This window comes from Quercus lobata, chromosome 5 (genome assembly GCF_001633185.2).
Source record: "Quercus lobata isolate SW786 chromosome 5, ValleyOak3.0 Primary Assembly, whole genome shotgun sequence".
In the NCBI taxonomy this organism is placed as follows: Eukaryota; Viridiplantae; Streptophyta; class Magnoliopsida; order Fagales; family Fagaceae; genus Quercus; species Quercus lobata.
In genome coordinates, this window is record NC_044908.1 from 80,056,130 (window position 1) to 80,080,174 (window position 24,045).

Here is a 24,045-nt window from a genome sequence, read left to right on the forward strand (position 1 = left end):
GTTTTAAGAAAATTTGAAGTTTAAATATTACAATTTGAAAGTCATGGTTTAAATGAAACATTTCCAAATTTTTAAGGTTTAAAAAGAAATTTACTCAATCTTATTTTTCAACTGAATAAATTAAAATACCCACATGCCCATAAATCAATTTGCAGGCTCAAAAGGGCCAAATCGAGAGATTTTAAAATTTCAATCATTTAACAAAATAATATCTCATTGTTTTTCTAGAGTATTGGGTTTTTTTTTTTTTTTTCCTTGGGCCCATTGGATTTGTTCACCTTGGTGGCTCTGGAAGCCAATTTAACCTCGGCCACGGATCCAACTGGTTCCAATTCATGAGCATGCTCAATAAGAACAATGGGTTCTCTAATTTGGAAGTTATTTGACATCCCATTTTGAAACTATATCTTTTCAAAGTCTAACTTTTTAAACCTCACATTTTATAGACAAATTTTTTTTAAATAAATAATTTTCAAAAAGGTTTAGGATAGATTTGAAAAACATTGTAATGTAATAGCTATTTTTTAGGAATTGTTTTTTTTTTATAAAATATTTTCTTTAGAAATTATTGTTTTGTTATTTTTTATTTTATTTGTTTTGAGAGTGATTGTTTTGTTATTTGGTTGTGTTTTCTTTACGTAGATTGCTATTCTGAATAATAGATATTCCTTATAAAAAAATCCTATAATATCCATTTTGTTACCTACACAATACCCCTTAAAATAAACTCTTAAAACACCCATTAGTTGTTGCTCCCCATCCCCCAATTTGGTTTTTGGTTGTGGTTCTCTCTCTCTCTCTCATCTGTTTTTGTAGTTGCTTTCTGCCATATTAGACCCAGAAACAACACTTTAGCGTTGACTGTCGTTCCTATTTTTGCCACTGATTTCTACCATATCAGACCCATGAACAAAGTCCATGGGATATTGACAGTGTAATCCTTACGTTAGGATGTTTAAAATAACTCATATTGGAGTTCAAGATAGGCATTTGGGGTTGGGATATCAATGTTATCAATTCCACTATGTTCTGCCCGGAACGATCAGAAAATTCCATTTCGGTTAGTTAACCAGTACAAATCACCCATCTATTTTGCCTCGTTTTAAATTCCAACCCATCTCAATCAATATCTCTAAATTTTAGTCTTTTTTCCATTTTTTTTTTTTTTAAAAAAAGCAAGTCTACTGACTCTACTTTAGTATTTTAAGAACTTGAAAAATAAATTAATTAATTAACAAAGAAAATCCCAAAAAATACAGAGAATCTCAGTCCAAAATTCAACTAAAAAATAAACACAAAAATATGTGGAGAAAGGGAATAGAACCTGAGGTGAGATTAAAAAACAGAGAGAATAGCTTTGAAACCAATTCAAACAGAGAAGCTAGCGAGATTGATGGCCAAAATAATAATAAAAATAATAAAATAAAAGAATTCCTGATGATGATTCAATTAAAAAAACAAAAAATAGTAAAGAGTGTAAAGATCCCAACATAAATATATAACCAATTATGTCAATTGTCAAGAACACATGCTAGCTATCGACCTTGAACCATTGTAACAGTAACATCGTTAACAGAGAATTTTTTTTTGCCGCCTGTGGATGAATCTGTATCTGAGACATTCTGCCTTTCAGTAAATGCCGGCTGCTTTGGACGAGGAAGATCAACAATCTCACTTTTAAGCATGGAAATAACAACAGAGACAATAGGCCTATCTTTGGCAAATTCTTGCACACATAACAAGCCAACATGTATACATCTCAACATCTCCATTTCAAAGCATGGTTCATATATCATTGGGTCTATTAAGGCTATGATGTTGTCTGCATTCCACAATTTCCATGCCTGGAAACATGAAAACAGGATTAAAATTCTTAGCATCAGTACTGAAAACTATTAGAGGTTTTCAAAAATAAGGCAATGCGATTAGGAAGACTTACAAATCCTAAAAGGCTCATGGACTGCTCATCATGATAAAAGCTAGAGTTTCTTTTACCACTTAGAATCTCTAGTAACAACACCCCAAAACTAAAGACATCCGATTTTTCAGAAAATCTTCCTTCCATTGCATATTCAGGAGACATATAGCCACTAAATTTTAATAATAAAACACATCAAAATCTTGTCATCAAATTTTATTACTAGTATCTAATTGAATTGACCAAAATGAATGGTACTTACTATGTTCCAACAACCTTGTTAGTATTGGCCTGGTCTTCATTATTCCCAAAAATCTTGGCCATTCCAAAATCTGATATTTTTGGATTTAGCTCTTTATCCAACAAGATGTTACTTGCCTTTAGATCTCTGTGAATAATCCTTAATCTAGAATCTCTATGAAGATAAAGTAGACCTCGACCAATTCCTTCAATAATGTTGACACGTTTTCTCCAATCCAACAGTTTTTCCTTGTGAGGATCTAATGAATTTATACAAAAGCATTAAAGAGAAACTCACAAGATGAGAGAACATAAAGTATGAAAAAAGTAGTTCTAGTGGTGAAGCTACAAAGAATTGGAAAAGTCTGTTTCAATTGAAGTACCACAACAGAGAACATTCTTCAAATGTCTCAAAATAGTGTAACGGTAACTATTATGCAGAAAATTATCACTACTCAATAGTACAATACACTGACATTTATATTGCAGAAAATTTAATATTGTAACGCATTTCTATTATAAAAAAGGACTAACCAAAGAGGAATGCATCCAGACTTTTGTTTGGCATGTATTCATAGATCAACATCTTTTCTTCTCCTTCAACACAGCAACCAAAGATCCTAACAAGATTCCGATGTTGAAGTTTAGAAATTACCACCACCTCATTCATAAATTCTTGTAACCCTTGTCCAGAGGCTTTAGAAAGTCTTTTTACTGCAATCTCTTGCCCATCTGACAATTGTCCCTATAAACAAACATCAAATAGTTAACTAGACATTCAAATTATTATTAGACAAGAAACCTCTAGTAGAGCGATCATTACCCAATATACAGGACCAAATCCACCCTGCCCAAGTTTGTTAGATAGATGAAAGTTTTTAGTTGCACTTGCCAACTTCTCAAAATTGAATAGCGGTAGCTCCTGCAGTTTAACTTGGTCCAGGTTGTCACTATGAAATTTTGGTTGTGCTCCTTCTCTATTGAACATCAAGATCTCCATCACTTTCTTTTTCCTTGCTAATGTCCAGTATAGTAGTGAGTAATGAAATATATAGAAACAATTACTAGTCAACCGAGCTAATTTAATTGGGAATATTACCTTTTTGATTTGCCATCCACCTCCACAGTAAATAGGTGCAGATGAAAAGGATAATTGTTCCTGTGATCACTGTGATTGTGACAATTTTTTTCACATCTCCCACTTTATCTGTAAATGAGGGCAAAAAAAAAGTATAATACTTGTTCGAACAAAATATGCTACAAAACAGTCTTAAATAAAGTCTTTTAACACTAATTTCATTATCATGGGGAGCAGGGGGGGAGTTGGGTTGAAGTTATAAAACTAACCTAATTTGAAGCATAATTTTCACATAAAAGAATAAAACAAATACAACTTACCAAGTTCTGAGTAGGCCACACGAATATAAAGATCAACTCCTGAAATGGAGAATTGCTGTGTATCGATTAGTTTTTCAGTCCAAGACATACAACCAACGCCAGTTTCAAATGCATATGCCATGCAAGAACAATTTTCCAAGCATTGCTCTTCGCATTTGTTTTCAAAAGCACTTGACCAATCTGCAAAGTCTGGCACTTTCATCATCTTCAATTTCAAAAACCCATCCCTTTTGCCTTCTTCACCACCAGTGTTCACCCTCTCACACTGCAACGGTGTGCTCCTAACACATCCACTAGTCCAATTGCCTCGATTCCATTCTTCTGTATTATTTGGCTCAAAACCCTTGAAGCATCTGCAAATAGGAGAATTATTTGGATTACATGTTCCGAATGCCCCACACTTTCCATAAACATCACACTCAGTGTGCAAAGCTGACCACCCGATATCCTCTACCCCATTATATTTTTGCACTAGATTCCCTTTTGAATCCAAGGCAAAATTTGACAAGTAAGACTCATCTACAAAATCAAAAGTTATATAAAAACATCCATCTGGATCATCTCCATATTTGAATCCATCAAGATATACAGAATTCATATCCGGTATTCCAATGAAGATCCGATTGTTCCACGGACCACTGCGCCAATATGGGCTACCGTTGTTCCATATGAATACTTGAGGAGGACTACGAGGTTGAATACCACAAGAGAAGCTTCCAATAGATGGATCAGAAGGGCTTAACCAAGATGTAATCTGGACATTCTTACCTGTTCTTACATTAGCACTAAGCTTCATCGTTGGCAAGATCGTATCAGAAGGATATTGGAAACTCTCCCATTTCTTTGTCCCTGTAGTGTTTTCTTCCAAGACAAGATTCCCTGAATCCAAAAGCTTGGCACTTGAATTGGGAGCAGAGTTTGTAACATTCGCTGACCAAATTACCTCCTTTTCTCCATTTAGTACCACAAGAACTCCGTCCTCAGATATTGTAAGAACCCCATTAGAATCCCTAAGAGGTTCCTCTCTGTTAGCTACCCATACAACTGTGAATGCAGAAATGTTATTATACCATATTCCGACGTATCGATTGGTAGAATTTTTTGGGTTGAAGAATCCCAGTTTGAAAGCACTCCCATTATTGGAGATTATAAAGTCAGGGTCTTTGATGGGTCTAGAAGCTGTGATGGTGTTTGTGGCAGACCCAAATTCTAAACAAATGCAACATAGCAAGACTAGAAGAACTGACATGCTTGTATTTTGAACACGTCCCATAACTTGTTCAATGCTATGAATGAAAATTTAGATGCCAGGAGCATAATTAAGTCATTGCTTCTTTTCATACTTTTCTTGCACAGAAATATCTCTTTAAGAGCTGCATAATTGGAATTTCCATTATTCAACGCAGCCCATATTGACTAAAATGTGAAATATTTAGATCGGCAAATTCTGGGCCATTTATTCATTTGCCAACTTGCTCTTGTTTGTAGCATGATATTTTGAAATTAGATACCTAATGGGTTGCATTCACACAGAAGATCACTATCATGGGCTTCTGGAAAAACTCACATACTTCTAAACTTTTCAGCATCAAACAACACAATGGCTCCATGAAAGTCATGAGGAACCTGGAACCGTACATGCAGGTAATGATCGAATTCCATCTCTAGGAAGTTAGTTGAATTATTTTCCTGTTATTTTCACATTATTTTTATTATTAGATTTTCCATAATAAGTATCATTTAGCTGAAATGAAAATAAATCATAAAAGTTACGCTAAATATTCTATCACACTCCTTCATATCCATTATTTCATTCACATGTCCACAATTGATGCAAAAATGTACACATTTCAAAAAACAGGGAAAAAAAATCCCCATTTAAAATATAAAAATGGATGTGAAAATATAGATATAAAAAAGTGGATGCAAAAGAATAAAAGCGGTAAAAGTTAAGAATCATTAAGCGGACAAAATTTGATGTTGTTGGGGCGTGTCATTGCACATTGCACTGACACCATTGGTCCAGCCCACATGGTGAAGGCCCAATTGTTTGGGCGAGTCATTTTTAGCTTAGATTTGGTCTCATATTTCAAGTATAATTAGGAGAAGGCAATGATATAGTTCAAGCTGCCAAGAGGAAGGCAAAAAAATAAGAAAAAAAATGTGCAGTGTTTATGTGAGAGCCAAAAAAAAAAATCTTTAATCGTGAGACATATACAGATTGATTAAAATTATTAATCAATTTTCTTAATTCATATGAGACTAGATTTGGATCGTCAGATGTCATGATATATTAGGTTTCTATCTCAATTTATTTTAGAGAATTCTTGGGTATTTGTTCAAAATGTGAAAAAAGTGCATTTTGTAGAAATATTTTGAAAATTTCATGTTGAATTGTGTTCTTCATGCATAACGTTTAGGTTGCCTCGGTGGTGGAGGGACGATGGAGCGATTGTGGAGCAGAAGAAATTTTTGAATTGGGGATTTATGATTTATAAGAATCTGAATTTGGGGGGAGGCTAGCACACACACGAGACAAAGAAAGATGTAGAAAAAATTGGCTTTTGTTTTAATTGATTTTGAAAAAGGGTGTTTTGCTCTTTTAAGTTTGTTCTACCTAAGCAAGAAGCATATGCTTGTCATGTGCAGTAGGATTCCATCAAACTTAATAGCCAAAGTAACACTAAGGTGCAAAGTGTGATAGTTTATGGTGTAAAGTGTGTCTACAGATAGTTTAAGGTGCAAAGTATAATGATTAATCTAGTATATAGTTTAGGGTGGTAAAGTATAATTTCCATAAGAAAAAGATAAATAGTAAGTTCCTGCTTTATCATTTATCGAACTAAATCTATCTTGAAATACAGAAGCCATGTTTGGTATTCCAATGAAGATCCAAGTGTTCCATGTACCACTGCGCCAACATGGGCTATTGTCTTTCCAAATGAATGATTGAGGAAGACCAACAAGATTAGTACTGGCAGAGAAGCTTTCAACAGATGGATCAAAATGGCTTTTACATGATGTCAACCCAACTTTCTTACCTGTTCTTGTGTTAGCACTAATTTTCATGATGGGCAAGAATGTATCAATAGAAAGTTGGAAACTCTCCCATATGATTCTCCCTGTTGTATCTTCTTGCAAGCAGTGCCGGTCCAATATACTAAGCAAGTGAGGCGATCGCCTAAGGCCCCCAAGCAAAAAAGGCCCCAAATTTTAACCAATCAAAAATTTTAAGTCCTAAAACATTAGATGACAAAATAATGTTAGTAGTGACCCCAATAAAAACCAAAATCTACTAACTCAATTGTTGTGAAAAATATCATGTTCTGTAACATTACTTCTACCCACTAGGATATCTCTTTCCTGAAAGTATTAATTAAGCCCCAAATTTTAACCAATAAATAAAAAGTAATTTTTTTATCAAAGAAAAAACTAGAACAAATAAATTTTTGGTTTGATGTGTAACCTTTCATCTTCTCCATGGGTGTTTTCCAGTGTATAATTCATTAACTCCCACACAGAGAAGCCAAAAAAGCACACATTCTCTCTCTCAACCAAACAACTAAAGTCTTAAAACAAAAAATATATACATATTCAATTACAAACCTCAATTTTTCTTGTATTAATTGCTGGAAATTTCGCCCCACTCTCTATTAAAATTAAAGCATGAAAAAGGAATTGTTTTTTAAAGTTATAGCTGCTGCGCTTCAAACCTTCTTCTTCTCGTTCGAGTTGGATCCTTAGGTTTGTTACTTCTCTAGAACCTTTGTTTCTTTCTTGAACTTTCTCATAATTCAAGCTATTTTGTTTTACTTTTTCTTTTTTTTATTCTCTTTTTTTTTTTTTTTTTGAGAAACATTTTATTCTTTGTAATTACTTTACATTCTAACACAGCACATAAGTACACTCATTTTCATTCATTCATTCATTTAACAGATTAATTGGGACGGGGAGTAGCATAGGACCATAAATTTATTTTATTTTATTATTTTTAGTAATTATGGAACTACGTCTATACTTACACTCCTAGGGCTTTAATTTTTTTAAATAAATTTCACCATTCTTCTTTCTTTTCTTTTTTTGAGAATTTCTTTGATTCTTTATAAATAACTAAAAAATTTACTTGTATACTCTTGTGTGGGTCCACATTAACACTAGTTGTTATTTGTTAACAAATAAAACTAATTTAGTGAAAAATATATATATATATATATATATATATATCAACAGAAAAAAAAATTTTAATATTTCAATTAAAAAAAAAAAGCCCCCCTCAAAATTATTGCCTTAGGCCCAAAATACATTGTGCCAGCTCTGCTTGCAAGACGAGGTTCAATCTAAAAGCTGGGAACTTGAATAAACAACAGGGCTTGTAACATTCGATGACCAAAGAATCACCTTTTGTCCATTTAATATTATAAGATTGCCATCATCAGATATAGTAAGAACCCTAGAAGAATCCTTGAGGGGTTTCTCACTTTCTCTCTGTTAGATACCCATATGACTGTGCAAACAAATACGTTATTATACCATATTCCGATGAATCAACTGGTAGAATTTATGGGGCTGAAGAATCCCAGTTTGAAAGCACTCCCATTGGAGATTTTGTTAAAATGTAATTTGCAATTGTCAAAGTGGGTCCCTAAGTTTCATCTAGGAGTCAACAAATGAAGAATCCAGTAGCAGAAAAACTGAACAAGCAAGCAAGTGGACAACTCGTGGATAAGTGTCAATTAATGAGAAATCAAGCAAACTTCTGTAATATATTCTTGAAGCTTGTAGTCATCCAAACTCCTAACACATCTATATATAAATGTGAGTGGTAAAATGAAGTAGGTAACATCCAAAAAAAAAAAAGAATCAGTGAATAAAAATTACAATGAAATGGTTATGCAGCAATGCTTTGCTTTTCCTTCATATCTAGCATTACAGTAACATCTCTACAAAAGGAAAACACTAAAATTCTCCTCACAGCCATATAATTAAGAACTTGCAGCCAACAATTTTTGTATCAGAGCTTGGTTGCTAACCCCTTTTTGTCCTAAAATAAAAAATTTAAAGACTAAAAAATGAAAAAAAAAAAAAAAAAGACTAATTTAAAGACTAAAAAAAGAAAAAAGACTAAAAATTTTAAAGAATAAATATCTCTAAACTTTAGTCTATTTTCATTTAAATTTTTATTTTTTTTTTCAAAACAAGTCTACTTTAGTATTTTAAGAACTTGAAAAATAAATTAATTAATTAACAAGGAAAATCCCAAAAATACAAAGAATCTCAATCAAAAATTCAACTAAAAAATACACACAGAAAATATGTGGAGAAAGGGAACAGAACCTGAGGCGAGATTGGATAACACAGAGAATAGCTTTGAAACCAATTCGAACAGAGAAGCTCGGCTTAGGTAAACATAGGGTGATTGCAGGATTTAAGAGGATAGATTAATGGCCAAAATAAATAATAATAAAAAGCCATAAATATATAACCAATTATGTCACTTGCCATGAACACATACTAGCTATCGACCTTAAACCATTGTAATAGTAACATCGTTAACCCAAAAAAAAAAAAAAAAAAAAGGATCTAAGGCAATCTACCTTTCAGTAAATGCCGGCTGCTTTGGACGAGAGAGATCAACAATCTCACTTTTAAGCATGGAAGTAACAACAGATACAATAAACCTATCTTTGGCAAATTTTTGCACACATAACAGGTCGACATGAATGCATCTCAACATCTCCATTTCAAAGCATGGTTCATATATCATTGGGTCTATTAAGGCTATAATGTTGTCTGCATTCCACAACATGATTGAAATTCTTAGCATCAATACTGAAAACTATTGGAGGTTTTAAAAAATAAGGCAATGAGATAAGGATGACATAGAAATCCTAAAAGGCTCATAGACAGCTCATCATGATAAAAGCTACAGTTTCTTCTTCCACTTAGTATCTCAAGTAACAACACCCCAAAGCTGAAAACATCCAATTTTTCTGAAAATCGCCCTTCCATTGCATATTTAGGAGACATATAGCATCTAAATTTTTAACAATAAAACACATCAAAATCTTGTCATCAAATATTATTATTAACTAGCTTGTAGCTCCATGCATATGCATAAATACACTTAAAGATATACAATAAGATGCATAATATAATTCCTATATATATAATTTAAATAATATTCATAGTCATTTTTATATTTTATTAACTCTTTAAAAAATTTTGTAAGGATATATTATTAGGTATAAAATGTAAATTGTCCATATTTTTTTTAATTATTGTGAAGCACTTTTTTTTTTTTTTATTACGATTCATTTATTATAGACTCTTTGGTTTTTTTTACTTAATAACTCACTTGGATGAATATTTAAGATGTGGTCTCACGTTTGATTCTAAAATTAAGAAATAAAACTCTTTAAGAATAAATAATTTAGCACGCATGACGCAAAATTGGAACTCTAATTTGAAATTCTCTCAACTTCACCTATTATTATTATTATTATTATTATTATTATTATTATTATAATATATAGATGTCTAATTGAATTGACCAAAACAAAAGGTACTTACTATGTTTCGATGACCCTATTAGTATTGGCCTAGTCTTCATTATTACCAAAAATCCTGGCCATTCCAAATCTGATATTTTTAGATTTAGCTCTTTGTCCAACAAGACGTTACTTGCCTTTAGATCTCTGTGAATAATCTTTAATCTAGAATCTCTATGAAGGTAATGTATACAAGGACCAATTCCTTCAATAATGTTGAAACGTTTCTTCAATCCAACAGTTTTTCTTTGTGAGGATCTAATGAATTTAAACAAAAGAATTAAGAGAAACTCACAAGATAAAAGAACATGAAGTTTGAAAGTAGAAGTTCTAGTGGTGAAGTTATAAGAGAATTCGAAAAGTCTGTTTCAATTCAAGTATCACAACAAAGAACATTGTTAAAATGTCTCAAAATAGTATAACCGTAATTCCTATGCAGAAAATTATCATTGCTCATGGTATAATACACTAACATTTATCTGCAAAAAATTTAACATTATAATGCATTTTGAAATATGCTAAATTACTCCTAGCACGTGTAAACTAGACTAGATAATATAGTAAGTGTAAATGATTTAACCAATTTCCAAGCAAACTAAACTACTCTACACAAAGCATGGTAATATAGTAAAGCAAAGGAAATAAAGAGGAAACCAATCAAACCACACTGAACACCAAGAACTATTTAGGAATAGGAAAACCCAAGCCTCGTGAGTAAAACCTCTCCCCCCGACCATTTGTCAGAAATCTTCACTAGGCAAGATAGTTGCAATACATTAGGACGCTATGAATCCTCCATGCCCAAAAGCCTACATCTACTTGAGACCTCCAAACTCTAGCTAGTAACCAGCTGCTCCAAGTTACCACAACACATTAGCTTCATTGATGCTTTAGAGGTTGTGTTGATACCATATTTTGTCCGCCCTCAATTTGCGTGCCAGATCCCAAAAAATCCAAAAATATTATTTTCTTTCCATGGGGCCGCAAGAACATCTAGAAAGATGTGGCGCAACCCGTTCAAACATTGGAGCATCCAATGTGCATTTTTCAGCTCAAATGACCAAAATGCCCCAAGTCAACCCTAGGTTTGACCAAAGGTCAAACGAGGCCAAAACTCTCACAAAACAATACTTTTCATAGTTTTACATCAAACCCAAGCTTCTTGGAGATTTTTGGCCACTTTGACCGAGTTTGACCCGAAGTTGATCTCGGGTGGGCCCAAAAACCCTAATTTTGATTTAGTCGCCATAATGGGTTGAAACCAATGCCATTGTGAAGATTATCAAATTCTCATTCCAAATACTATTCATGGGTCGAAATTGAAGTTAAAAAGGCCGAGATATCATGAGAACCGGGATAACGTACCAATCGATGCACCGCTAACTTCCAGGAGCCATAACTTTTGATCCAACCCTTGGATTTTCAAGTTCCATACCTTTTCAAAAACAAGAAGTCAAGATCCTTTTAGGGGTTTCAAGATCAACCCAATCAAATACTGTTTGAAGGGGGCAGCCTTTGAAGGGCTGTCGCCTCGAAAATCGTGTCGAGGCTATAAAAGGCCCTAAGCACCCTTTAGACTCAAAAAAAAAAAAAAAAAAAAAAAAAAAAAAAAAAGGGTCTCTGTCAGTTCTGCTCTCTATCTGAATGTCTTTTACACATTTTTCCTCTCTTCCAAATACAAAAAACACATCAAAGCCTCTTGATTCTTCTCTTCACCAAAAACCCAAGGTATTGTTCTTATACCCAATCTTCTTCTCCTTGGTTTTACACTTTGGGATTTGGGGTTTAGGGGTGTGGATGTAGCTTTTTAGCTACTATCCACACCCCCTAACCTTTTAAATTCTTTTTTCTGGTATTTATTTTGCTTTTATGCTTTCATAACATGATTTATTGCTTTCCTAGCATGTTACTTGCTTTATTTGTGTTTCTAGCCTAAATCTCCATGCCTTTTATGCTTTTTTCCATGTTTCATGCTTAGATTTACATCCTTACATGCTTATATGTTTAGATCCACATGCTTTATACCCTTATGCGATGTTTTCCTCTGCTTTGTTCCTCCTTTTGTTCTAGGTTGATGTTAAGGTTACATGCTCACATGCTTGTATGATGTTGTTGGCTATGCCTTGCTTGGATCTATGTGTCTACGTGTTTATTTACATGTTATATGGTTAGATCCTTGTCTTCACATGCTTGTATGCTTGGATCCATGTTCTTCCATGTCTATGTGCTAAGTTTCTACATGTTTACATACATTTTTCTATGCCTATATGTCTAGATCTATGTTTTCGCATGCTTGTGTGCTCAGATCTAGGTTCTCTACAAGATTTATGCTTTCATCCATGTGCTTGTACACTCCATACTATGTTTGTATGCTTAGGCCTAGACCTTGTTTGTCATGCCATGTGCTATTGTAGCCCTTTTGTCGCTTTGTCTTTCTTTCTTATGTTTTGGTCTAATGGTTAGGACCTAATCTAGACCATATGGTCTTTGTCATCGTTCATACACCAAGGCCCACATAAAAGGGTTTGGATCACCCCTATTTGCATGTCTATGCTTGCTTGCTTGCTTCTATGCTTTATGCTTGTGTTAGCCTCTTTAGTTCTAGGCTTTCCCATGCTTGACGCCCTTAGCGGGTTTGTGGTTATGTGGTTACATCCGACGCCCACAAGGTCTTGTTTGGGTGTAAACACTTGGGATGCATCACCATGATGCCGATTGCTTCGTGCATACCTTTCCCCGTTTCCACTCCATGCCATGATGTGCATACCATGCTTGTTTGTGCCACCCCTTGGCTTTATATGTATCTTTACACGCTTGCTTACATGTCCATGCATGAGTCTTGCTTGCTAGTGTGTCTTCCATACTTCAACACAATGAGGCTATGGACATTAGATCCAAACCAACATTTGTCCCTTGCGGACACCACCTTTTGTTTGCTTTCTTGCTTGTCTCCTTTCTCGCTTGTTTGCTTGCTTCCTTGTTTCTTTGCTTGCATGTCTATCATGCTTATCTGCTTTATACCTCTGTCATGTGCTCTTTGTATCTTTTCCTTCTATTACTTATCTGCAAGTTTCTTGTCTTTGCCTTTGTATGTACACACATGGAGTGAGGACGCATGGAGCTAAGGCACAGTTTCCCTAGCGCAAGCAAAAAGGGCGAGGATGTGAGCATGCCGGTAAGCGGCTATGTTCAGTAGATTTAGGAGGTCTAGCCTTTCCCATTTGGTTTTGTACTCTTTTAAAACCCCTTCCTTCCTCCTCCTTTTCTTTCTTAGATGGGTTATATTAGGTATATCATGTCGTGTACCACTCATCCTCATCTTTAGAGTGTGGCGACCCCTGTTTATTTTCCCGCACTTATATTTTAGGCCATGCTCTAGGGATGTAGGCATTTACTTTTCTGCTATATGTGCTTGCATTGTGCATGATGTATGTATATATATATATATCTACTCGTCCCTTCTGGTGTGTTTGTCACAATCCTTGTCACCTAAGGCAAAGCAATGCCTAATTTCTACTGCAAAAGTAAGGTGACATGTTGCCTGATTTTTGCCGTGGAAATTTGGCATTTTGTCCGAATGCCTTAGGAAAGCATAGATTGGGACCACGCCAATTCAAAAGCCAAACCTCAAAGTCCCTATGCATGCAAAGCCCTAAAAGCCTGCCAATTTTCGAAAATTAAGGTTTTATCAAAATAAAGGACTATCCTTGGACAAGCATTGTGGGGTGCCTAACACCTTCCCCACACGTAACCATGCTTCCGGACCTAAGAATCAAGATTTTTTTGCCATCCATATTAGATTAGGAAAAATGCCCTTTTTCTTAGCCTAGGATTGGTAATAAAATCAACTAGAAACACTTGACCAATCACACCTTAGAAAAACCTAATGATTGGTGATGACTCCACTTACCTTTGGTAATCCCTTAAAACTTGGCCCAGATTCCTGCCATAACGCCAAAGGTAGACCTACCTTCCTTCATCGAGAGAGAGAGAGAGCGCCCGAAGCCCTGCGCAAATCACGCCCCACACTCTTACACACGCGCACACCCATCATTAGAGAGGGCGCCCTCCAACGAGGCCCACGTGCACAAGAGCGTCGCCACTACTGGTGGTTGAACGAAGGCCCATGACGACAATTCGTTCTCCGCTCTGTTTCAAGGCCGAGCATCAACAGGTTGCTCTCAAGAAGTTATCTCAACTAGATTTTGACACCCTTTACACGGCATGTTGGCTAATATGGAATTGCAAAAACAAGTTAATTTTCGTGAATAAAAGTCCATCCTCTATGGATCTATGGTCATGGACTGAATTATATAGGCTAGAGTATGTGGAAGTTCAACAAAGAAACACCAAAGCTCCAACTTGTCTTTTCCCAAAATGGCAGCCACCTCCCTTAGATTCAATTCATAAATTGAACCTGGCCATTTCACAATCAAGGAACAGCTCATCTATGGGGGTTGGACTGCTTATTCGGAATTGCAAGGGAGAAGTCTTAGCAACAACATGTTGTTGACAACAAAAGAACTTGAATCCTATTTGCACAGTGGCTTCAGTGATGAGAATGGCTCAGTTGTTTTGTCAAAGCATCTGTTTCTTCGAGTTGTATGTTGAATGCAATTTTGCTAAATTGATGTACCTGCTGATTTCAGATAGAATTTGTTCTCTTGAGGTTGCTTGGATACTCGAAGACATCAATCTTTTTAAGGATAGTTTTGCTTTTATTTCTTTTCGTATTATACATTTACGATGTAATCGTGCTACCTTAACTTTGGTTAGTACTGCAAAAGAGGAGGAGGTCATTGTATGGTTAAAAGAATGACCCTCCTTCCTCTTCCCCATCTTACAGCGTGATTTATCATAAATAAAGTCTACTATCATTTCTGCTCTAAAAAAAAATAATAATAAAAACCTCAAAGTTTTTAACATGTTTCATAAAGTTTCTACCACACCATACCACCACGCACCTTTGGTGCGGTGGTCACTCCACAAATATAAATACTTATGGGGTGCAAGGGCCAGGATTCAAGTTTCTAGGAGGAAACTTTATGCACATATACACTTAAATTAGGCTAGAGTAGAATTTCTATCTTGTATAAAAAATAAATAAATAAATAAAAAGTTTCTATCACATTTATTCAGTTAACACTTAACACTGATAAACATTACGTTACTAATTGTATTCAATGACTTTGAGTTTTAAATGAAATTTACCCAGTAACTTTAAGGTTTAGATAAAAGTATATGAAATGGGTTCCAGTTAGCTCAACTGGTAAAGTCTCTAGTGGTTGTATAAGAGATCTGGGGTTCAATCCTCGCCTACACCAAAAACTCCTACACCAAAAACTGATTGGTGTCTTAGTCTGATGATAAAGAGCTATCATTATGAGTGGACGCCATAAGTTGAATCTCTCTCTAAAAATAAAAAAAGATAAAAATATATGAAACAATATGGTTAAAATGAGATATTCTCAGAAATTTGAGGTTTGAATGGAACAATTTGAAAGTTTTAAGGCTTAAATGAAACATTTCCAAATTTTTAAAGATTAAAAGGAATTTACTCAATCTTATTTTCAAATGAATAAAATTAAAATACCCACATGCCCATCAATCAACTTGCTTACTCAAAACGGCCATATAGAGACATTTAAAGAATAAATAAATAAAAAAAAAAAAAAAAAACAACAACAACAACAACAATGTAGCGTTCAATCATTCAATAAAATAATGTCTCATTGTTGTTCTAGTCTTCTAGAGCATTAGGTGTTTTTATTATTATTATTATTTTTTTCTTCTTCTTTCTTGGGACCATTGGATTTGTTCAACTTGGCAGCTTTGGAAGACAATTTATCCTAAGCCACGGATTCAACCGGTTCCAACTCAAGAGCGAGTTTCATCAAAAAATAAAAATAAAATAAAAAATTCAAGACCGAGAAAGATCAACAATCTCACTTTTAAGCATGGAAATAACAACAGATATAATAGGCCTATCTTTGGCAAATTCTTGCACACATAACAAGCCGACATGTATGCATCTCAACATCTCCATTTCACAATATGGTTCATATATCATTGGGCCTATTAAGGCTATAATGTTGTTTGCATTCCACAATTTCCATGCTTGGAAACATCAAAACAAGATTGAAATCCTTAGCATCGGTAATGAAAACTATTTGAGGTTTTAAAAAATATGGCAATGAGATAAGGATGACTTACAAATCCTAAAAGGCTCATGGATTGCTCATCATGATAAAAGCTAGGGTTTCTTCTCCCACTTAGTATCTCTAGTAACAACACCCTAAAGCTAAAAACATCTGATTTTTCTGAAAATTGCCCTTTCATTGCATATTCAGGAGACATATAGCCACTAAATTTTTAACAACAAAACACATCAAAATCTTGCCATCAAATAGTATTACTAGTATCTAAATGAACTGACTAAAATGAAAGGTACTTACTATGTTCTGACGACCCTGTTAGTATTGGCCTGGTCTTCATTATTCCCAAAAATCCTGGCCATTCCAAAATCTGATATTTTTGGATTTAGCTCTTTATCCAACAAGATGTTACTTGCCTTTAGATCTCTGTGAATAATCCTTAATCTAGAATCTCTATGAAGGTAAAGTAGAGCTCGACCAATTCCTTCAATAATGTTGAAACGTTTTCTCCAATCCAACAGTTTTTCCTTATGAGGATCTAATGAATTTAAACAAAAGCATTAAGAGAAACTCACAAGATGAAAGGACATGAAATATGATAATAGAAGTTCTAGTGGTGAAGTTATAAGAGAACTGCAAAAGTCTATTTAATTGAAGTATCACAATAGAGAACATTGTTCAAATGTTTCAATATAGTATAACAGTAATTCCTATGCAAAAAACTTTTATTACTCCTAGTATAATACATTGACATTTATATGTAGAAAATTTAACATTGTAACACATTTGTATTATACGAATAGGCATCAAAATTAACTAACCAAAGAGGAATGCATCCAAACTTTTGTTTGGCATGTATTCATAGGCCAACATCTTTTCTTCTCCATCAACACAGCAACCAAGGAGCCTAACAAGATTCCGATGTTGAAGTTTAGAAATTACCGCCACCTCATTCATAAATTCTTGTGACCCTTGTCCAGAGGCTTTAGAAAGTCTTTTTACTGCAATCTCTTGTCCATCCGACAATTTCCCCTTAAACAAACATCAAAAAGTTGACTAGACATTCAAATTATTAGACAAGAAACCTCTAGTAGAGTAACCATTACCCTGTATATGGGTCCAAATCCACCCTCCCCAAGCTTGTTAGAAAGGTGGAAGTTGTTTGTTGCACTAGCCAGTTCCTCAAAATTGAATAGTAGTAGCTCCTAGACTTTAACTTGGTCCAGGTTGTCACTATGAAATTTTGGTTGTGCTTCTTCTCTATTGAATAATAAGATCTCCATTGCTTTCTTTTTCCTTGCTAATGTCCACTATAGTAGTCAGTAATGAATTATATAGCAACATTTACTAGTCCACTGAGCTAATTTAAGTGGGAATATTACCTTTTTGTTTTGCCATCTACCTCCACAATAAATAAGAGCAGATGGAAAGGAAAATTGTTCCTGTGATCACTGTGATTGTTACAATTTTTTTCTCATCTCCTTCTTTACCTATAAATCAGGGGGGGGGGGGAGTATAATAATAGTTAAAAAAAAAAAAAAAAAAATAGACTGCAAAACGGTGTTAAATAAAGAGTCTTTTTACACTGATTTACTTGGTTGAAGTTAAAAGACAAAGTAACCTAGCAACTGGAACATTTATGGATAATTTGAAGCCTAATTTTCACATAAAAATATAAAACAAAAACAACTTACCAAGTTCTGAGTAGGCCACACGAATGTAAAGATCGACTCTAGAACTGGAGAATTGCTGTGTATCAATTAGTTTATTTGTTCAAGACATACAGCCAATACCAGTGTCATATGCGTATGCTATACAAGAACAATTCTCCAAGCATTGCTCCCTGCAGTTGTTTTCAAAAGCACTTGACCAAACTGCAATGTCTGGCACTTTCATCATATTCAATTTCAAAAAGCCATCTTTTTTGCCTTCTTCAACACCAGTGTTCACTCTCTCACACTGCAACAGTGTCCTCCTAACACATCCACTAGTCCAATTTCCTCGATTCCATTCTTCTGTATTATTTTGCTCGAAACCCTGGAAGCAGCTGCAAATTGGTGAATTCTTTGGATTACAGGTTCCAAATGCCCCACACTTGCCATAAACATCACACTCAGTCTGCAAAGCTAACCACCCAGTATCCTCACTCCCATTATACCAATCTTTTTGCACTAGATTCCCTTGTGAATTCAAGGCATAAATAGATGGGATAGTCTTGTCTACAAAATCAAAAGTCAAATAAAAATTTCCATCTTGTTCATTTACAAAACTGAATTCGTAAAGATATACAGAATCCATATCCAGAATTCCAATGAAGATCCGACTGTTCCATGGACCACTACACCAATATGGGCTACCATCGTTCCAAATGAACACTTGAGGAAGACCAAGAGGTTGAATACTGATAGAGAAGATTCCAATGGATGGATCAGAAGGACTTTTCCAAGATGTAATCTGCACTTTCTTACCCGTTCTTACATTAGCACTAAGCTTCATCTTTGGCAAGAATGTATCTGAAGGATATTCGAAACTCACCCATATGATTGTCCCTGTAGTGTTTTCTTGCAAGCCCTGAATCCAAAAGCTGGGCACTTGAATTGGGAGTAGAGTTTGTAACATTCGCTAACCAAATTACCTCCTTTTGTCCATTTAGTACCACAAGAAGTCCTCAGATATAGTAAGAACCCCAGAAGAATCCCTAAGAGCATCCGCACTAGATGTGCTAAATGTGCCAAATGCCAAATATTTGGCACACTAAACACCAAAAACCCCCTTTTATCAGATGTTCCAAATCTTATAAAATTTGTAACATGCTACAGTATCCTCACAAATTTTCCACAGTACGAACATATGTGGCATATGCTTTTATTATTATTTTTTATTCCTCTTTCTCTCTCATCTCTCTGTCATTCTCACCCTCAAACCCTAATCCTCTCCTTTCTCTCACCCCAATCTTCTCCTCTCAAACCCCAACCCTCAATGCTCTTCCACGCCGACACCAACGTTGACGATCACTTCCACGCAGATCTCTCTCTTGCAATGGTTTTTCTGGTTTTTTTTTTTTTTTTTTTTGGCTGTGGTTTGATGGGTGGGTTGGGCAATGGGTGGATTTAGACAGTGATCTGTGGGTTCAGATAGTGTTGGCTGGATTCAGTTCGGATGGGCTAGGCTATGGGTTCCGTTGGATGGGTCGGCGATGGGTGGGTATGGGTCTGTTGTGTTGGTCGTTGAAGCTTTTATGGTTGGGAGTAATGTCGATGTCAATGACAGTGATGACGAGGTCGGAGTCTAGGTTGACAGCAATGATGATGACGGCGATGAAGATGGTGGGTTTGGAGTCTGGGTTGACTTGGATTATGAAGGTTTTGGGTTTGGAAGTGGGTGTGGGTGAGGATGTGGAGGCGGTGGGTTTGTCGGGGTTTGTGGTTGAGGTGGTGGGGCTTCCGATTTGGTGTTGATGGGCTATGGGTTCATTTTGAATTGTGTTTTGGGTTGTGGATGAAGATGGTGGTTGTGTGGTGGTGGCTGTTGGTTGTTGGCAGCAGTGTGGTGGCTGTTGATTGTATTTGATGAGTTGTAAATATTATTTTAATGTGTAATAAATATTATTTTAATATATAAAATTGAATAATAAAACATTTGATAAATGGAATGTTATAAAATGATGTGGTAAAATAATAAAGTAAGCCTTTAGTGTGGCAAAATGGCATAAATTATGCCACAGCTGCTGTGGATGCTCTAAGAAGTTGCTGTCTGTTAGCTACCCATACAACTGTAAATACAGAAATGCTTTTATGCCATATTCCAACATATCGATTGGTAGAATTTTCTGGGCTGAAAAATCCCAGGTTGAAAGCACTCCCATTGGAGGTTATATAGTCAGGGTCTTTGATGGGCTGAGAAGCTGTGATGGTGTCTGTGGCAGAACCAAATTCTAAACAAACGCAACATAGCAAGACAATAAAACGGACATACTTGTATTTCGAACACGTCCCATAACTTTTTCAATGCTGAGAATGAAGATTTTAGATGCCAGGAGCATCATTCAGTCATTGCTTCTTTTCATTCTTTTCTTAAAGAGCTGCATGGTTGAACTTTCTATTACTCAAAGTCAAAGCAGCCCATAGTGACTCAAATGTGAAACAATATTCATTTGTCAACTTGCTCGTGTTTGTAGCAAAATATATTGAAATTAGACACCCACTGGATTGCATTCACACACAAGATCACTATAAAGGCTTGTGAAAAAACTCACAAACTTTCTTCTCAACAATTCAACATTTCAGCATCAAACAACACAATGGCTCCATGCATGGAAGCTTCCATGATCCATCTCTAGGAAGGCAGTTGAATTATTTTCTTCTTATTTTGACATTATTTTTGTTATTAGATTTTCCATAATAAGAATCATTTATATCCAACATTTCATAAAAGTTAGCCAAAATATTTCCACCATTTCGTAAAAGTTAGACTAAATATTTTTTCACTAAATATTTAGACTAAATATTTTTTTGCACTCCTTTATATCCACCATTTCATACACATTTCCACAATTAATGCTAAAATTAATATACCCATTTTGAAAAGCAGAAAAAAAAAGTGTTCGTATTTAAAATATAAAAGTGGCTGTGCGAAATAGATATATAAAAGCAAATTCAAAAAAATAAAAGCCGGATTCTCTTAAAAAAAATAAAATAAAATAAAAGCCGTAAAAGTTCTGAACCATTAAATGGACAGAATTTGATGTTGTTGGGTGCACTGTGAACATTGCACTGGCACCATCGCTCCAGACTACATGGTAAAGGCCCAAATGTTTGGGCGTGTCATTGTTAGCGTACTTTGGGCCTCTTGTTTCAAATAGAATTAGGAGAAGCCGAGAAGGCAATGGTAGTACAAGCCCACAAGAGGAAGGATAAATTTAAATTAAAAAAAAAAAATTAGTACAGTGTCTATTCGATGGCAAAAAAGAAAAGAAAAGATTTTCTTTAATCGCAAAACATGTACAGATTGATTAAAACTATTAATTTATTTTTTTTAATTCACCTTAAAACTAGATTGGGACCCAACAGATGTCAACATAGATTAGTTTTCTATCCCAATTTATTTGAGAGGTTTTTTTGGGTATTTGCTCAAAATGTGAATAAATTTCATGTTGAATCGTGTTTTTCATGCATACCCTTTAAAATTCTAGTATGTAGTCATTCAACTTGCATCACATACCCAAAATAAAATATAGTTTCATTCTTAGATATCACCCACATGTCATAGAATAGGTCCTTTCATTTTTTTTTTTTTTTTTTTCATATAAAATAATAAATTTTTAATTAAAATTTCAAAAAGTCTGCTTGTGAAGAAATTGGCTAATGCGACATAAAACTTCTTACTTTTTTTTAATTTCTTAAGAAATTACACATGAGAAATTGTTGCATTTAACAATGCAGCATGTAGATGGAACATATCTATTAGGAACGTACACCAAAGACAAGAACAATCAAGAGTGACAGTGATGTATATCCAGAATACTCTAACTCTTGAATATACAGCACAGGTTTTAAACCTCTTTAACTCACTCATTTTCCAATATGGGATTAACCCACTGTTTTTTCTTTTGAGAATACTAAGTATTTTAAAACACACACATCACATTAATAACATATATTAATCTTTATGAACACACATATATATATATATATATATATATATCGAATTAGTAAGCCAAATAATATTGACTAACTAATTCTAAGAGCTTCTTTTCATTCTTCCTATCCCAGGTGTTGTTTCAAATCTTTGCATTATCATTAGTGGTATGCTTTCTTGTGATAATAAAAGTAGTCTACATTTTTCTTAGCATAGATCTAGATTGATATCCATTTTTTTAAAAGTTCCTTCATCTTAACATGCTTTTGCCTTAGTTGTTAGACTCTAATTTTACAACAAGTTCATCAGCTTAAGAATCATTGCCACTCTTCTTCATATTTACATGCAACAATGAGAGCACTTGCAATACTCCTGAAATCTATGTCATAATTTTAATCAATTTCAACATTAAGGTTGCGTTTGGCATTAGCTGAAAAATATAGTTTTTTTTACTAGCTTATTTTTGCTACTATTCATAAATCTAATTACACTTTTTAGTACTATTTATTAGTCTCACTATACTATTTCAACTAGTTTTTAACTTTATCTATAGTATTTTCAGCAAAAAGTTTTCAGCTTCAACTAAATAAACTATTCTCAAACGGACTCTAAAATTCTATTTTAATCCGATTCTATTTTTAATTGGGGTTGTTAACTATTTTATGAAAAATATTTTCAATATTTCAAGCACGTGATAGCATTTAGGAAATTTTAAGATGAGCCAAGTGAAATACGGAAGAAAATGATATTAGGGTCATGGATTTGAGACATTATTTTACCACATTTAATTAGAGAGAAAGAATATAAATAAAAAGCAGTAGAAACAAGCACAAAAAACACTAAATTGTGTTTGGTTTGGCTTTTTTTTTTATATAGGTGCGGTTTGGATTGAGATGAATCCTGCATTTGTGTTTGCCTTTTTTATTTTATTTTATTTTTTTTCCTTTTACCCAAAAGCACATGAACACAGCTGCCAGTGGGTCCCACAGCTACTAGTGGGTCCCGTGCACTGTGCACGGTACCCACACCACTTTCAACGTCCACACATTTGTCTGCAATTACACTGTCAATGGGTCTCGTGTACTATTTATGGAATCCACAAATCTCAACTTTTTCATTAAAAAAGGGTCTCACGGTACTATTCACACATTTAAAAATTATTTTGCTACAGTATTTTCAATTTTCAGTTTTCAGTTTTCAGTTTTAACAATAATAAGTTCAATCCAAACAGATCTATAGTTAATTTATTTAAACACAATTTTTCAAATTTTCATTTTCTATAGATACAATAATAAGCAAGCCCAAACAGCACACTACTACTAAAAACATGTGTACCTATTATCATTGTTATCTAGAATGAGAAAATCTACAAACACAAAAAAAAGTTCAAACCCAATTGATATGGCAAATTGTTTAGTAATAGGTTAAAAAAAAAATGTTTTCAATGATAAATCCGAATAAGAACCAATAAAAGCTTGTTAACTCAATTGTTACGATAGATGTGAAATTTTGTGTGTTCTTGGCATTCCTTGCCTAGACTTTCAAACACCTAGTTATTTCTTGAGTAAACTTAAATCAGGCTTCAAGATCCAAGTTCTGTTTAACAATCATGATATCTTCCATCTCGGGTTTACATTTTTTCCCCATTAATTACATTTATTAGCTTACATACATGCTACAGCATAAGGTGGGGCAAGCTCAATGCATCCCACAAAAGAGGAATACAAGAAATCCTCTGTGCAGTACAAACAAACTAGGGAAAACAAAATACAAGCACTTGGATTTCATCTTGTTCCGGTGTTCCCCACTCTTCGTAGCCAAAAAAATCTGTGCATCCATTAGCTTACTAGTAGATATCATATGAGATTGCTCAACCCTCTAGTCCAGGCACAAAATCTTCCTAGAATCAGACACTTACACAGAAAATCATGGAGAAAAAACCAGAACTCAATTTGTTTCAAACAAAAAATGTCTAAATACACCTGCCAAGCCAGTTACAGTGTTATACTCCTTTCCTTGATGCACAAAACTCTGCTGTAACACTTTGTAAGTATTACCCAATTTTAAGGAAAAACCTGTCAACCAGTTTCCATGGTGGTCCTGAAGGCCCTGACTGGGTTTCCCTTGCAGGTACCATGTTAAGCTTTGC

General features: G+C 34.5%; 1 protein-coding gene and 1 pseudogene across 2 annotated transcripts; both read right to left on the reverse strand.

Moving 5' to 3' along the window:
• Nucleotides 1-1,477: 1,477 nt before the first annotated feature.
• On the reverse strand, nucleotides 1,478-4,926 carry LOC115989643 (G-type lectin S-receptor-like serine/threonine-protein kinase At1g11330). Of its 2 annotated transcripts, XM_031113440.1 has the most exons (7): nucleotides 3,557-4,926; nucleotides 3,258-3,365; nucleotides 2,982-3,175; nucleotides 2,693-2,903; nucleotides 2,181-2,418; nucleotides 1,940-2,090; nucleotides 1,478-1,844 (listed from the first exon to the last, which is right to left on the reverse strand). In XM_031113440.1, the coding sequence occupies exons 1-7, from the start codon at nucleotides 4,827-4,829 to the stop codon at nucleotides 1,536-1,538; spliced, it is 2,484 nt and encodes an 827-aa protein (XP_030969300.1). In that variant the 5' UTR covers nucleotides 4,830-4,926; the 3' UTR covers nucleotides 1,478-1,535. The 2 variants fall into 2 exon arrangements, with proteins under 2 accessions (XP_030969300.1, XP_030969301.1); XM_031113441.1 differs by lacking the exon at nucleotides 1,940-2,090 and having other exon boundaries at nucleotides 1,755-1,844.
• Nucleotides 4,927-16,024: 11,098 nt separating this feature from the next.
• On the reverse strand, nucleotides 16,025-20,256 carry LOC115991242 (annotated as a pseudogene).
• Between the last annotated feature and the right edge of the window lie 3,789 nt (nucleotides 20,257-24,045).

Bases quoted from the DNA above. Each gene is read 5' to 3' on its own strand.
- LOC115989643 (XM_031113440.1), bottom strand. From the start codon at position 4,829: ATGGGACGTGTTCAAAATACAAGCATGTCAGTTCTTCTAGTCTTGCTA. The intron at 2,419-2,692 runs GTTAGTCCTTTT...TAAATTCATTAG, and splicing joins TCTGGATGCATTCCTCTTTG to ATCCTCACAAGGAAAAACTG. The intron at 1,845-1,939 runs GTAAGTCTTCCT...TCATGTTTCCAG, and splicing joins CCATGAGCCTTTTAGGATTT to GCATGGAAATTGTGGAATGC.